Source organism: Leopardus geoffroyi, chromosome C3, assembly GCF_018350155.1.
Source record: "Leopardus geoffroyi isolate Oge1 chromosome C3, O.geoffroyi_Oge1_pat1.0, whole genome shotgun sequence".
Lineage (NCBI taxonomy): Eukaryota > Metazoa > Chordata > Mammalia > Carnivora > Felidae > Leopardus > Leopardus geoffroyi.
The window spans coordinates 136834638-136850942 of record NC_059338.1 but is presented as its reverse complement, the minus strand read 5'-3'; the positions used below and the strand labels follow the sequence as shown (position 1 = coordinate 136850942).

The 16305-nt window shown below is 33.8% G+C and overlaps 1 protein-coding gene across 4 annotated transcripts in view; it reads right to left on the bottom strand.

Annotated features, from left to right (window-relative positions):
- Positions 1–2173: 2173 nt before the first annotated feature.
- Positions 2174–16305, bottom strand: part of MYBL1 (MYB proto-oncogene like 1) — a 44441-nt gene continuing 30309 nt past the window's right edge. The window contains exons 9-16 of one of the 4 annotated variants that reach the window (XM_045455039.1): positions 15133–15366; positions 13720–14088; positions 11669–11811; positions 10992–11106; positions 7113–7229; positions 6915–7019; positions 6326–6505; positions 2174–4810 (exon numbers count right to left, since the gene is read on the bottom strand). In XM_045455039.1, the coding sequence (XP_045310995.1) occupies positions 4682–4810; positions 6326–6505; positions 6915–7019; positions 7113–7229; positions 10992–11106; positions 11669–11811; positions 13720–14088; positions 15133–15366 (1392 nt within the window). In that variant the 3' untranslated portion in view covers positions 2174–4681. The remainder of the gene's footprint in view (positions 4811–6325; positions 6506–6914; positions 7020–7112; positions 7230–10991; positions 11107–11668; positions 11812–13719; positions 14089–15132; positions 15367–16305) is intronic. The other 3 variants (XM_045455040.1, XM_045455041.1, XM_045455042.1) reach the window with 3 other exon arrangements.

The window sequence follows — 16305 nt, the reverse complement described above, 5'->3', positions numbered from 1 at the left end:
ATGTCCTGTTTACCTTGGTATCCCCAATACCTAGTACCAGGTACTGCAAGCACTTGGTTAAGTAGTGGTTGCTAATTGAACGAATAAATAAGTGCTAACTGTATTGGGGCTTAGCAAATTGTGTCAGAATTTGATCCAATCTTTTGAGCTATGGTTACAAAATTACAGTAGTAAAATCACAGCAAAGTCAATCTCCTTCCCTCTTTCCCTGTGCTGGCCAGGAAAATCCACTCAAACCTAGCACATTCTGTACTTGGAACTTGAAAAAGCACACCAGATCTGAGACCTGCAGAAATAAGGGCATTAGAGTACAGTTTTCAATACTGAGTTTGCTCAAATGCAACAGCTTTTAATGTACTAATGCCAAAACACTAAAAAGTTTTCAAAACTTTCTCTTTTCGATACATGTCAGCCATGAATAATTTTTTTCTGATATACTTTACTTTGGTTTTCTACTGATATATTTCACAGATTCTTGACCATATCTATTCATTAAAAAAAAAAAAAATGCCAGGGAAGGGGAAAATGTAAAGTTATGATGGAATTTCACTTGGCTCACTTTACCCTCCACTACTTAATTAAAAATAAATTTTCACTTTTCGCAGAGTGGGAAGTACCTCTGAGAAAACTACCATCTGTTTTACATTATAATTAAAAGTCTGATTAGCTGGCAAGCCTATCACTCTATAGCTGCATAAACTAAGTAGGAAATTACATGGTTATAAGATGAGCTAAAAGATTCTAACAAAATGATAGCTTATTGACTATAAAGTAAAACTAGTTCCATGTAGATAACTAAGAAACCAAAGCCATTTATATTCTGTTGTATAAAGTATGGTTAATATTCCTGATAGTCATGACTAATTTTTAAAAATTCTTTCAATTTAACACTTACTGAGATTTTTCTAAGCACCATGCTAGACAAGGAGCTATAAATAGCAGTCCCCACTCTGGAAAACAAAGTCTAGTGGGAAAGTTTTATGGAAGCACTAGGATAATCAGGAAATGATTCACAGATCTGTGTCTTCAAGGATGAGTAAAATTTTAACAGGCTAAGGAGACAAAGCAAAGCAATCATGCAGAGAAAACATTACAAACACAGGCATGGAAGCAGAGGCATGCACATACATGTTCTTGGAAGATCCAAGTCACCAGGTCTATGTTAGGAAGTGCAGGAGACAACAGACAACCATGGAAGGTCTTTGAACAGAAGATATGTGATCAGATCTATGTGATTTTTAAGTTTATTTGAAGGGGGGTAGGGACAGAGAGGGAGATAGAGAATCCCAAGAATCCTGATGCCGGGCTAAAACTCACAAACTGTGAGATCATGACCTGAGCTGAAATCGAGTCAGATGCTTAACTGACTGAGCCACCTAGGTGCCCCTCTTTGTGATTTTTGTATTTGTTTCTTTATGCTTACACAGAAGACGAGAATGTGCTTCATCCTCTTAGCAGTTGTATTTCACACTGTAAATTAATAGATTGGCATTCTACTTTCATGTGTCAGTCTTGAACATTTGAGATCAGCATTCTACTGAAGGGTAAACTCATTTTTGGTGGGTTAATCCATCAGATTTCTAAGCCTAGAAAGCTAAAGGTAAAATCTAAATGGTGAATACACTGAAGCAATATAATACTCCACAGACCTGACTGGGTGACCATTTGGCCTTGCGGGTGACACCCTGATGTCACTAGCACAATTTCTTGATATTTCTATAGAATGGAAATAATCCAAGTAAGTGATGAAGGAATGGAATTAGAGCAACAGCCTTATGCAGGCTGAGAAATTTACTGCAGATTTCAATGTGGGGAGTGAGGGAGGCAGGAGACTTTTCACTGGGTGATGGAAGAAAAGGCAACACCACTAAGGAAAAAAAAAAAAAATTGAAAGGTAGGTCCAAGTTCGGAAAAAGAGAAGATGCATTTAAGGTACTGACAGAAGAGTCCTATGGAAATACCTAAAAGCAGATGAAAATATGGCTCTGCAAGAGACTGTGTAAGTATTTCCACTTCCTGAGTAAAGAGGTCAAGTTGTGTTAACAGATAAAATCACCTGTATAGGTAGTTCTAAAGGAGGGGGAAAAAGTCTAAGAACAGAATGTTGGGTCAACTCCTTAAGGATGCAATGAACATCATAAAACAAAACCAAAGTGAAATGAGGAATGCCAAGTCAGCTTGTACACAGATGCTTTATTATGGATGTTAATAGTCAATATTGTATGCAAGATTCTCTTACAATGGAAAGTTTTCCCATACATCAAAAAACTCAATTTAGTCAGGGTAATTGCTGTATTAATGTGAAAACCTTACAACAAAATGCAATATTATATATGTGTAGTCAGTTTCCATGCAAGTATGGCTGCTACATGTATGTCTGGCATTTTTACAAATACTGAAAGAAATTCAAATGAACACAACAGTATAAAGGTGATGTAAGATGCCTGACACGTTTAAGATTAAAAATCTTCTTGCAAAAAGCAACAAAGCAGTTAACTAAAGGATTCAACCAATACCAACCCAAATATGTCCTATGTCCGTCCAATAAGCCCAAGCTTATCTGCAATATATTACACTTGGGATACTTTAATGCTCAAGAAAAATTATGCTTTAAAAAAATATAGCTCTTCCAAGATATTATACTTTGGTGATTGGAGACTATGTACATCCAAACCAGCTAAGGGCTATGGGCTACATTAAAACAAACAAACAAACAAAAACCATTATGTGCTATTAGTTCAAAGTAACTGAAATAGAAATGATCCAGTATGATTTTGCTACAATCATTGGTTTTTATAAAGTGATATTTCTGTGAGAAGTTCACTAATTAGGAAGCAATCAACATACTTAACAAACACACTAAGAAGATTCAAATTGGTTCATCTATTTGTTATCAACAAGGCATAATCTTAGTACCATACATTTTCTTCACTTCTCACTACATATAATATGCAAAAATGAGCAAGTGGATTTAAATAGCTTAAAACCCTTTTAGGTCTACTGTTCAAGAGCTAGGAATTCAAATACTTAGTATTACCATTTCTATTAACATAAAAACATCAGAAAATCTTAAGCTGTCTTTGTTTTAAGGCATAGTATTTTGGCATTTGCAAGAATTTGCCTGGTAATGGTTGATTCCACTAAGTTAACTTGAGAACTTGCCATCATTTGCTTTTTACCTTTTCACACAGTGCAAGTGGTGGTGGCTCTTTCCTTCTCTCATAGCAGCAAGCCGATTCTGCTATTTTCTATAGCAGCATACTTCAGGAGTGGAGAGGGAGAGAGTGTGTCAATTATAAATAATTACAACTACAGTGTACAATTCTATTTGCCTGTCAGTGTTTAAGTTGACAGCACACCATTATATGTCTCAAAAAAAGTACATAAAATCTCTACACAAAAGCAAATAAAGACATTCTTTCAAAAAAGAAATAAGTGCAAACACCTAAAACAGGCAACTGAAGCAACTGTTGTAACCTGTAGAGAAACACAAAACATTTATAAAAGGACAAAATATTTTTATAAATAAAAGGTAATGTTCTCTACTTCTGAAACACTGAGTAAATATAATAAACTCCTAAGTGCAGACTGTTTTTAGGGACCAAAGTACCATATTATTTGTTTAAACAAAATGCAAAATTTTCAAACACATATACAAATCACCAGATTAATTTATATGACCCCCCCATATAATTTAAAAAGAAAATATTAAATTATTATTTAGTAAATTTTTAGAACTATTTTATAACCAACATGATTTAAAGGGCATAGTGCAATATTTAGGTAGATGTGACATACAGTAAAGATACTGTATTCTTTGCAGCTATAACTTACTACTATTTCATACTTAAAAGTCAAAATTGTTTTTTACTATGTTAGCTGTAAATAACAGGAAACAACATTGGCTTCTAGACACCCTGTATAGGTATAAATATCTACATTTAAGCTTTAAAAATGAAAATAAATTATAAAAAGACTTCTTTCCAATTTACAAAGTCTTCTTGCGCCTACATACTGTACAATACATTCAACAAAACTCTTCTGAGATTTATGAAGAAAATACTGACTCTTTACTAATAAGGAAAAAAACCCTTTTCAATGCTTTTTGTTTTTAGTACTATGCTCAAATAAATACATTTAACACTGTAGTTAATTTTATTGTTTTTGAAAAATACCAAAAATTAGTAGTGCAACTTTCTCTCCTTTTCAATTTTTTTTTCCATTGTATTTCTTTGTAAATGATAGCCTAAGGAAATTGGCACATAGGCAAAAGTACTTCATAAAACCACGTGTGCTTCTCATACACAGACTAATGCAGAAGTCATACATACTTATAAACCTATCTGTAAAAAACTGCAGCATCAAGAGAGTAACAACATGTATCTTGTGAAGAAAATATGTGAGAATTTTAGGATATCTGTAACATTCTAATATGGTTTACCCATCTCGTTCTTTAAAAAGAATTTTTAAAAATCTCATCTCTTAAAAAATAAACTATGAAATTACCTACCCCTTACTTAAGTGGCTGGGCTTTCTGCCTGCCCAATATGAAAAATGATGTAAACCGTTTTAGTGCTGTATTAAAACTTTAAAAACAATTACTTGACAAAAATTTCATTGCAACCTAATTTAGTAAAGAATATAGTAAGAGAGTGGGGTATTTCATCAATTTTAATAACAATTACAGTATGAGAGCTCTTGAAGTGCTGCTGGCAGCTGTATAAGTACTCAAATATCTTCTTGCTTGTTCAGTCATGATAAGTTGGTCTTCTGTCTTCCCATAAACCACTGTTTCCCATTCACAATTTGACTGTGAAGGAAATATTAATAGCGATGTGAAAATTACTAAAATAACTATTCCACTTCACAATTACACTTTTAAAAGTCAATTATTTCAACTGACTGGATTTAATGATAAGTAATCACTGTAAACATGTTTTGACAATGGCATTGTGATTCTTTTTATTAAACAATGTTTTAAAAATACATACCAAAATATTTATGGCCAATTTTTTTAAGTCCATATTTTTATTTTCTTAAGTCCATGTTTTTTAGCTATCTATATTGTTTATAGACCTGTGGAGGCAGTTTGAAAGGTTTCTACCCACGACTCCCCCCAAATCAAATCAGTCTTAACATGGAAAGAAATGTCAGTCTTTATTGCTTCAAAATTTTGCAAAAGATTCAAAGAGAGGATGCAATGTCAAAAAATGAGCTGAGAACGCTTTGTTTTGCAAATTAGGAAATATATTCATAACAGAAGATCAAGTTTGTTTCATTGGTTTTCTTCTATTATAAAGATTACTACATTATAGGTATGGCCTGCTATATATATTTTTTCCTGAAAAGTTCTATGTTACACACTGGGAAATCAAATCATTTTAAATGGATTGAGAGAATGTGCTTCATGGCTCTTTGAAGAGTGGCAGCTAAGGACTGAGAAGAGGTGGCCACATTTGATTGCCAAGTATGTTTTCAAGGACTGCTTAAATGTCAGAATGCTAGGGCTGCAGTCACTGTGGTATAAAGAAGAGAACTTCCTCCTCAATGAACTCTCAAATTATCTGGGTTGAATTCTTAAGATAACGTAGTAAAAAAACTTTCCAGGCTTCATTTACAGCGACATAATGGCTGCACAGCAATAGAAAAAAGTTTTGTTTTACAACTTCTGAGCCAAAAAGTTGACTGGAAACAATTATACCAACAAAATCAAGCTGAAACTGCTTCCAACCACTTACCCTTTCAAGATAACAATTAGGGATATACATATTTGTTACAGGAGAAGAAATGCCAGAAGGAAACTTAGATATCTTTATTTTAAAAATTAAATAGTGCTGGGGTGCGTGGGTGGCTCAGTTGGTTAAGCGTCCAGTTTCGGCCAGGTCATGATCTCATGGTTCGTGAGTTCAAGCCCTGCGTCGGGCTCTGTGCTGACAGCTCAGAGCCTGGAGCCTACTTCAGATTCTGTGTCTCCCTCTCTCTCTCTGCTCCTCCCCCACTCACGCTCTGTCTCTCCTCAAAAAATGAATAAACATTAAAAAAAAAATTTTTAATAAAAAAAATTAAAATTAAAATTAAATAGTACTTAAGAAATCAACAGAAGAGACTCTGGCTACAACTCCAATTGTTTAGTTTATATGTGTCCTGATGAAGGAGTCTCTCAAAAACGCAAATCTAGTTTGAGTGACAAAATAATGGTGAATGTTTAGTTACTACTATAGTCAATTTTGAATTTAAAAAGAAAAAGTATAATTTGTGGTAAGTCCAAAGTGATAATTGAATAAACAACAACAAAAATCACTAAGAGAAACTTATAAATTCATACCTGAAGATTCTTTTCCAATGTGACAACTTTAGAAGTGTTAGGGTTTGGTTTCTTTTTATTAAGTGTATATGTTTTGTTGGTTGAATTTAGATCTTGTTTTTCAGGAGTCAAGTTGCACCTATTGTCATGTATTTCCAATAATGGTATCATTAATAAAGATGTTGTAAATATATTTTCTGACTAAGAGAGAAAAAAGAAAAAGGAAAATAATTCAAAAATGGAGACAAATAGAGGGACTACTGAGTAAGTGGTAGTGGAAGCCCTGCTCATTTCCCTCCAAGAAAGCTTTTGGCTCCAATAAAATTTCTAGTAATGTAGTAAAATTAAATATTTCAGAAATTAGCCCAAGAAAAATACTGAAATTTAAAGTTTTCAGAACTACCATTTTTTGACATTATACATAAGTGAGTGAACTCTTCTCAAAACAAATATAAAAGACAAGGAAGTAAATAAAATATTCTCTATAGTTAATAGTTTCTCTCTGAATTAAGCAGAATAATAAATACTAAAACTCTCTATGAATCTCTAAGAAACAAGAACCACTAGGACTTCAAGCCACCATCTTAACAAAAAAAAATTCTTTACAAACCTGCATGTCTGAAATGTCTTCAGTCAATAGTTGAGTCCCTGGTTCTTCTTTTTCCCAATTATCTAAGACCAGTGATTTTCTGACTTTCTTTACAGAAGCTGTATGCTAGAATGAATAATTTACAATAGAAACATTATGGTAAAGTCACTTTTGTTTTTAAAATCAAGACTTTTATTAACAATAATACTAAAAGATTACCTCCTGTTTGCAGCTTTTGTAAGCAGGTTCATCTTCCTCTTTGAGGAATATGTCTGTTCCAGTTTCTTCTTTTAAAACTTCCCGAATATCTTCTTCCAAGAAGGCAAGTGGCTGTGACTAAATTGTTTTTAAAAGGGTTAAAAAGTCTTTTATAGCAATTCCCTTTTTTCCCCATATATAGAAACCAATCTTTTATACTTTTTAATTATTGGCATTATTTTCACCCAGTCCCTATAGATACATAAGCTGAATGAATTTAACTAATCAGTTTTATGGCAAAACTAATACTGCACATTGCAAGCACTGAATGAAGTGTGGCACTTTCTTTATTCCAGGCTACTAAACAAAAATCTTCTTGGGGAATCTACTGTAGCTCCTGCTTCAATCAGGATCCTCAGAATTAAACTGATGAGAGATAATTTCCCAAATATTTTTATATAAAAATAAGAAATACAGAACAAATTGGGAGGGACCACACTAGCTCTTATTCTACTTCCATTGTAATTATTATATAGCATGTAATTACTAGTTAACACATTTTTCTTACCACTAAATGTGTAAGCTACTTAAGAGCAGTGAGCACATCTTTTTCATCTTTGTATATACTTTTGTACACCTAGCCTTAGGCTTAGAGCTGAGACGGTGTTCAAGAAGCAGTGTGGGTGTGTATGTCTATGCGTATATTGGAAAGAAACCTGAGTGTGGGGTGAATAGTGAAATAGTCTCAAAATATTATTTATCTAGCTTTCTATCAAATAGCTAAGCAAAAATTTGTTTAATTATATCAAACACCTTCCATAACCAAGATCTGCTTTAAAAAAAATAAGTAATCAAAGTGCCACCAAATAAAGACAGCACAGAATGACCAGCAGTCAACAAAGCTAGGGAGAATAACATTCATATATAAATGATATTTCAAAGCACTTACAAAAACTTTAAAAATGGAAATAGAATTTTTTTTTAATGTTTATTTTATTTTTGGGAGAGAGACACACACACAGCGAGAGCAGAGGAGAGGCAGAGAGAGAGGGAGACACAGGATCCGAAGCAAGCTCCAGATTTTGAGCTGTCAGCACAGAGCCTGAGGTGGGGCTTAAACTCAAACCAAGAGATCATGACCTGAGCCAAAGTCAGATGCTTAACCGCTTAACCAGCTGAGCCACCCAGGCGCCCCCAGAAATAGAATTTTTAAAGTGCTCTCACCTACACCCTGAGATATGAAAGAATTATGTCAGTATTCCTATGCATTGCTCTACGAGTTTTTGTTTTAAGGATTACATTTCACAAATAATATAGATTAGGTGCTCTTAAAAAGAATCTATAATTTCTTTTTCCCTCCTAAGAATACAAATGTCCTAGAGAAGTGACTAAGACATAGGTGAATTCATTCGCTACCATGAATTATTCTCTTAATTGTCCTAATGTGACAAAGAAAAGAATTACTGTATTTAATATTTCCTAGGTTTGATACTACCAAAATTGAGATTTATATTTAAAGGACTTCCAGAGTTTTTAGTCTTTTGAGTGATTTTCAATGAACATTAGAAGAATCAATGTTTATAAAGAAAGCAACAGATACTTAAGGTGTACCTGATTAAAATTCCAGAGCCATCTCGAAGAAGTGCATATGACTCATAAGATACATTAGAAAAATAAATGGTTAGCATATAGTAGGTACTCAGTAAATAACAACTGGAGAAGGAGGAGGAAGAATGAAAAGTCAACTTGCTGTAAACAAATGTATGAGCATATGGATATTTTAGAAATTGTAATTACTAAATCATTACTTTCTGTTCATCTTAAATTGTTGACAAAAATCATCTGTTTTGCCAATGGATAAATTCTTCCCAAACGAGAACAAACTGACAGGGACTTTAGGTCACTTAAAACCTAATTACTCATGCACTATTACTTTTTTTAATGTTTATTTATTTATTTTGAGAAAGAGAGAGAGACAGAGCACACACGCAAGCGGGAGAGGGGCAGAGAGAGAGGAGAGAGAAAGAAATCCAAGCAGGTCCATACTGTCAGCACAGAGCCCAATGCGGGGCTCAAACCCGGGAAACTAAGATCATGATCTGAGCTGAAATCAAGAGCCTGACATTTAACCAACTGGGCCACCCAGGCGCTCTCTCATGTACTATTACTAAAATAACAATTTTATTCAATTTATATGTTGACCAAATGGCCCTGAAGCACTGTAGAATTCTTATGCCTTCAGATCATTATTTATTTGTCTAACTTCCAATTAGGCTACACACTCCTATGAAGGCAGACACCATACCTGTCAGGTTCAACATTACATCCCCAGAGCCTAGTCCAGTGCCTGGCACCTATTTATTAGGTACTCAATTATTTGTTGAATTAATGATGAATTTTAAAATGAATAGGGGCGCCTGGGTGGCTCAGTCGGTTAAGCGGCCGACTTCGGCTCAGGTCATGATCTCGCGGTCCGTGAGTTCGAGCCCCGCGTCAGGCTCTGTGCTGATAGCTCAGAGCCTGGAGCCTGCTTCGGATTCTGTGTCTCCCTCTCTCTCTGACCCTCCCCCGTTCATGCTCTCTCTCTGTCTCAAAAATAAATAAACGTTTAAAAAAAAAATTTTTTTTTAAATTAAATAAAAAATAAAATGAATAGCAAAACACTGAAATAGGTTAGTCAGATCAATTAGGTAATTCCATAACAACGGAATATTACACAAATATTAAAAATTATGGGATATATATACACATTTATTAACTTAAATCTTAAAGAATGTTACAAGATAGTACATTGATTCTACTACATACCCTCTAATCCAGTATTTCAAAGAAAGGGAAAAGAGCAGAAGATTTGAGTGTGACATTCCTTTTGGTAGAAAACTGATTAAATCAAACAAACCAGATTTTAATGAATGAATCAACCCAAAATATGACTAAAAATAGAAAAACAGGGGCGCCTGGGTGGCTCAGTTGGTTAAGCGTCCGACTTCGGCTCAGGTCATGATCTCGCGGTTCGTGAGTTCAAGCCCCACGTCGGGCTCTGTGCTGACAGCTCAGAGCCTGGAGCCTGTTTCAGATTCTGTGTCTCCCTCTCTCTCTGACCCTCCCCCGTTCATGCTCTGTCTCTGTCTCAAAAATAAATAAACGTTAAAAAAAATAAAGAAAGAAATAGAAAAACATAACTAAAGTTTCCTAGAAGTGACCAATATTTTAAAAATAGTTTATTCCTAATGAACCTAATTTGTCAGAAATCTGTTATCTGTCTGGAATTAAAATGCCCATAACTCATCTAACATACTTTCCAGTTGATAACATATATGCAAAAGCACAGATTATACTTCCCACCTCCATTTATGAACTACTATTGTTACCACTATTATTAAAATAATAATAGCAACTAAGTAAATACTACTTGAAACTTAGCACCAACCGCTTTATTTCTACCATCTTTTTTTATCTTCAGAAATAACCTCTGAGATGTGGGTTGAATAGAAAACTGAGCCTGATCAGAGTCATAAGTATTATCAGCAAAGTGCTTATGTATATCAAAATATTAAAATTATTTTATTCTACTGCAGGTAACCACCACAGAAACTACTAAAATGTGGGTTTTAATATTAAGGGTTCAACTGACACTTGATTTGCTTCCTCTAGATGATATAATAGTAAAAAAAAAAAAAAAAAAAAAAAAGTATAAATTCAAAACAAGCCAAGCAAAGGTTTAGTTACAAGTTAAGGAAAAAGATTAACACAACAAATTCTAACTTATAAATCAAGAAATCACATTTTATCAATTTCTGTGAACATCTTTTTTAAAATGCAAAGATTCAAAGATAAATATCAAAATTTGTGTTTCATTAAAATTAGGAAAATTCTTAAGATTAAAAAGAGTATACATACCACAATTTTAAGAGGTCCGTATTTTTTCTCTTGAGCAGCAAGCGCATTCTTAAAAGGAGTAGGAGTTCTTGGTGTGGTACCCAATATAGATCTTCTAATAGTAGGTGTTCTAAACCTAGCCAATCATTTAGGTATTTGCATTATAGTCAAAATTTGATTTTAGAAGAGTTAAGGAAGGCAAAGCCATGATAAAAGCATTACACTAAATTTTTCTTGCATATACACATGCTTTATTTAAACATTCCAGGAGTATTCTAAAGTATGCTTGCCTAAACTAATTCTTACTGCAATCAATCATCTTAAAATAGAAAGGGAACAAATGTAAAAAAGTACTAAAAATGTTGTTTGCTTCATATCAAAGTTTTCCACTATGTTTACCTTGTTTCACTAGGGATAAAATATGAGGTTATGATCTTTTTTTTCAATTCTAAGTCCTATATGAATAGGGATTAGGATATTTGTATAAGTGGACAAAAAGTTAACCTATTTTTTTAAAAACAGGATCATTTTTATTACACATTTTTAAGTAAGCTCTGTGCCCAACATAGGGTTTGAACTGATGACTCCAAGATCAAGAGTCACATGCTTCACCAATTGATCCAGCCAGAAACCCCACTAATCTACTCTTAAAATTGTGCTTCCCATTTTCTTTAACACCATTATTTAATACTACTTACCCTACATTTTCCTTTTGATCTTTGGGGGTTGTTTCCTTATGAAGAGGAGTAGTAATGAGAACTTTCTGCCCACAAATAGGGGTTGATGTAAATGAAGGATTTTCTATATTAATTTGTTCATTTCCAGGGCATGTGTTGAAAAACTGAAAAAGGAAGAGAGTTTAAAGACAATTTCTAGAACATTAATTTCCCTACACAAATATTACACTGATAGGATTTTCAAAGATATTTTCAAATGTAAGATATTTCTCCATTCCTTTCAGAATAGAATTATCAATAATATTTCATCTACATTCCACTCCATGAAAATTAAGCTCCATCAGGGCAGGAATTTTTATTTTGTTCATCACTGCCTCCTCAGCTCTTTTAAGTGTTTAGCACATAATAGGCATTCAAGAAATAATTGTTTAAAAAATATTCATAAGTTACAAAACACCATACAACAATTTAAAAACAGTGTATTATTAAATAGGAATCTACAGAAACTGTTAAGTAAAACAGATTCATACAACAGTGTAAATTTGAAAAATTTTATTATTTTATTAATAAGTGTCTGTATTAATCTTAAGTGTCCTTTTCCATGAGAATACTTTGAATTCAGAAAATAATAATCATGCTTTGCTGATAATACAGCTGTCTAGAAAATTTGCTTACCTAAAATACAGCTCTCAGAACTTTGGAGTAGCCAGAATTGGTATCAAGAATTCATTTTCCAAATGACACAATTTACTCACTGAATCTTAACTTACATACAACCATGAAATACTATTTTTGTAGCCAACAGAATAGAAGCAGTGGTAGGAAGAAGTGGAAATTACTTTAAGGCTACTTATAACTGAAATGAATTCTAGCTCTATCACTTCTGGCTCCTAATATTTACAATACTTAACCCTGAGATTAGCAGTCAAACCCTCTCAAAACCCTGCAATGATGCCCATGAGTTATGGGATAAAATTCAAGCTCTTTGGTATGGGATACTAGGTCTTTCTTATCATTACTCAACCTTCTCAGCTACTTTCCACCTTAGAATTTATACTTCAACAAAAATTGCTAGTGTTCAAAACTCCAAAAATAGAAAATTGCTGGTGTGCCCAACCCCATTTCACCTTCCTCAGGATGCTTTGTGACTCTAAGAGCTGGGGTGATGTTGGGAAATGCAACTCTTCAAACTGTAGTCCATGTCAATTGCATCCCCTGAAGCACAGGGGGTTTAATTTTCAGAGAACACAGTTTTTGTATACAGCCAGATCCTCCTAATTTTCCCAGCATCAAAATACACTTTCAATAACATCTCAGCATCCTCCAAGTTTATTTGACCATTAAACTTCCTTCTTTTCCTGTAAAACTTTTTAACCTCTATCAAGACACTTTCAGCAAACATCAGCTCCATCCTCTTACTAACTGACTGTGGACAAACTGCTTAACTTCTGAATTTCATTCCACCTCCCTTCTAAGGTTTTTTGCAAGAGGATTAACTGAGATGCTGTAAGAATAGTGTTTAGCACACAGCCTCGAACACAGTATTCATTAAGAAAGATAGTATTATAAAATAAGAGATACAGTTCGCCCTGTATCTCTTATAAATTGCTGCTGCCCAGGGACATAACTACAGGAGAAAGCAGATAGTTCCTGACATGCCTAGAAAACCTTCAGACACATGAAATTCTTCCAGTGAGCAGTCATCTATGCATATACACTTGATACCTGTTGAACAGTTAATCAGGAAACAATCTCAGTCTCAGCTCTGCCATCAGATAACTTTGGGCAAACCATTTTACCTTTCTGGGCCTATTTCCTGATGAATCCTATAAAGATATGCAACTACTTACCTAAAACATCCCTTTTAGCTCTAAAAATTTTAAGATACTGTAATGTAACTACTATACTTTATGAGATACATTCTGATCTACCAGAGCTCAGCACTCTCATGTATACATTTAAATACCTTATCCATTTTTATCAAAGCAACAAACTGCTAGTAAGAATATTAAACATCTAATGTAATCGAGCTCATCAACATTTGGAAACATAAACAAACACAACACTACTACCTGTGAAGGAGAAAATGGTAGTGTTTTCACCGGTGTGTGTTTTAGTGCTGTATTACCACCATCATTGAAGGAGCCATCGCTATGTTCGCTGCCTGGGGACTGACCCACTCGCATTCTTCTCTTCTTTCTGAGGATGGTTGGAGGAGTGCTAAACTTGGCCACATTTGGGGATGTTACGGGAACAGCCTCACTGTCTGTACTGTTACAACTGTTTTTTTTCCCTTCAAGTACAAGACTGACATTAAACTGACATCCCATGGCTCCTTCATTGTGTTGAATTCGCATCAGTTTGACAGGGGTAGACTTGACAGGAGAAGCAGCAGCATCAGAAAGATCAAAACTGGTAACATCACTCCATGCTACAGGATCCTGCAATAAAATAAATCCTTAAGTTAATGTTATAAACTAGTTAAATCTGACATTGAACACAGAAAGATGACTTTCACAAAGTTATTCATTTCTATTAGGAGAAACAGGCTTTCCTTGTTCTTTTTTTTTTTTTTTTTTTTTTTAAGACCATTTGAAAGGAACAGATTATGGTTTCACTACACTCCAGTTTGGAACATCCTAAAATAATATTTCATCCAATTCAGTAGCTGAGGAATACTGCCAAAGTATTTTAAATAAAAAGAATAAATTATTTTAAGTTACTATCAAAGAGTACAATTCTTCATAAAACTGTGCACTTTACTCTGTATCAGAAAAATACTATCAAATTCTATAAAGTCATTTGGAAATGTGTATAGAACATCTTCAAAATGGCCATACACTTTGATCCAGAAATTCAATCTAACCTAAGGAAATAATCATGATTTTATACAAAAATTTACATAAGATGCTCTGCAATTTTCAATACTAAAAAATTGGATACCACCTAAATGTTCAATAACAGTACACTGAGTAAATAAATTTTGTTGCATTCATATGAAAGGATAAAATTGAAGTTTAAAAAACAGTTAAGAAAACAAAGACATGCTCATGATATAATGTCAAAAAAATCCACAAACATAATACGTAAGAGTACGTTTCAATTTAAAAATATAGGCATATATGTATGTTTTATATGTATAGAACACAGCCTGAAAGAAAATACTTGAAATTATTAACTCTGGGCTTATGAGGATTTTTCTTCTTTACAGTTTCCTCTAGTTTCCAACTCTAATATACTTGTACAACTTGTACAATAAAAAACAAATTGGTAACTTTTAAAAATTTTAGACAAACTACATACTTGAGATATAGATACAATTTTTTATGCCAAAAGCCACTGCAAAAAAATCAAAACAAAATTAAGCATGACATATAAAGGAATGCTTAAAATAAAACTGGTCAGTGTCCCTTAAACTAAGTTTCTGAACATGAAACCATGTAGCTAAAATTGAGCTTTTTATAATCTCACAATTTCAAACTTACAGATTCAATAAGTTCTAGAGTCTCTGCAAATTCTGGGATGGTCTGTAGAGAGGACAGCACAGCATTTGCCTCTACGGCCAGGAACTTTGTGGGTGAATTCTGCTGAGCAGACAGAGTTTGATTTTCATCCATACTGTAAAACTCACTAGTGTGCTCCTCGAGGCTATTTAGAGTATTAGACATGCTATCATCCATGAGGAAACTACCAGACCAGCTAGAAAAGCTTCCAGGTTGCTAAAAGTACAAAAGAAATGTGAATATTATTTGTCATTCTCAACCTAAGCATAAATTTGGATTTTAAGTATGAGTTTTTTCTAGAATAACACACTTCACAACATTTCAGCTAAAAATATAGCAGCAAATATACTGTCTTTCCTCAAATGGATGTAAACATTTTTTTTTTCATTAAACCTCTTGACTCTATTTCTTTTCTCTATTTTTTTTAAATGTATAATGTCATGGTAAGATAAAATTAGCATGTGTATACAACATAAAGTTCAAACTCCCAGAATCTGTCCTCTCTCTACCTTTCACACTTCATCTCCCAACATTTCCACTCACAAGCCCTCCTTTTAGGAAATATCAAATACCCAACTACAGTTGTTGCAATTCCCTCATGAGTTAGTCTTTTACCCTAGAGTGTCTTTGCACATACTGCTGCTCCCTTTATCTAGAATGCTCTCCAACACAGACCAAGGAAAACTTGTATTCTTCATTTAAGACACACCTCAAATACTGGAAAGTACTCCATCTGATCATCCACTTTTACCTGTTTCACTTATAATAATGTTCCAGTTCACCTACTTTGCTAGAATATAATCATTGTCTTTCAACACTGCACTCAAATAGAATTTCTTCTAGGAACCCTTCTCTGACTACTCAATCCTTAGATACCTCTCTTATGTGTTCCCATAAAACTTTGTGACTTATCACACTATATCCTATTTCTTGTCTGTGTCCTCATTGCGGAGTAAATCTTTTGAAGTCAGAGACTGTGTCCTATTTATCTCTCTAAAGAGGTACACTGGGCAATCTTTTGAGCTTAGTTTCCTAGTATCTCATAATAAAAAATGAAAAGAGACCTTGAAGAGTCATGGTTAAGAAACAATATGTAATTTGAAAGTTGTTAAGAGTGGATCCTAAGGGGCACCTGGTGGCTCAGTTGGTTAAGTG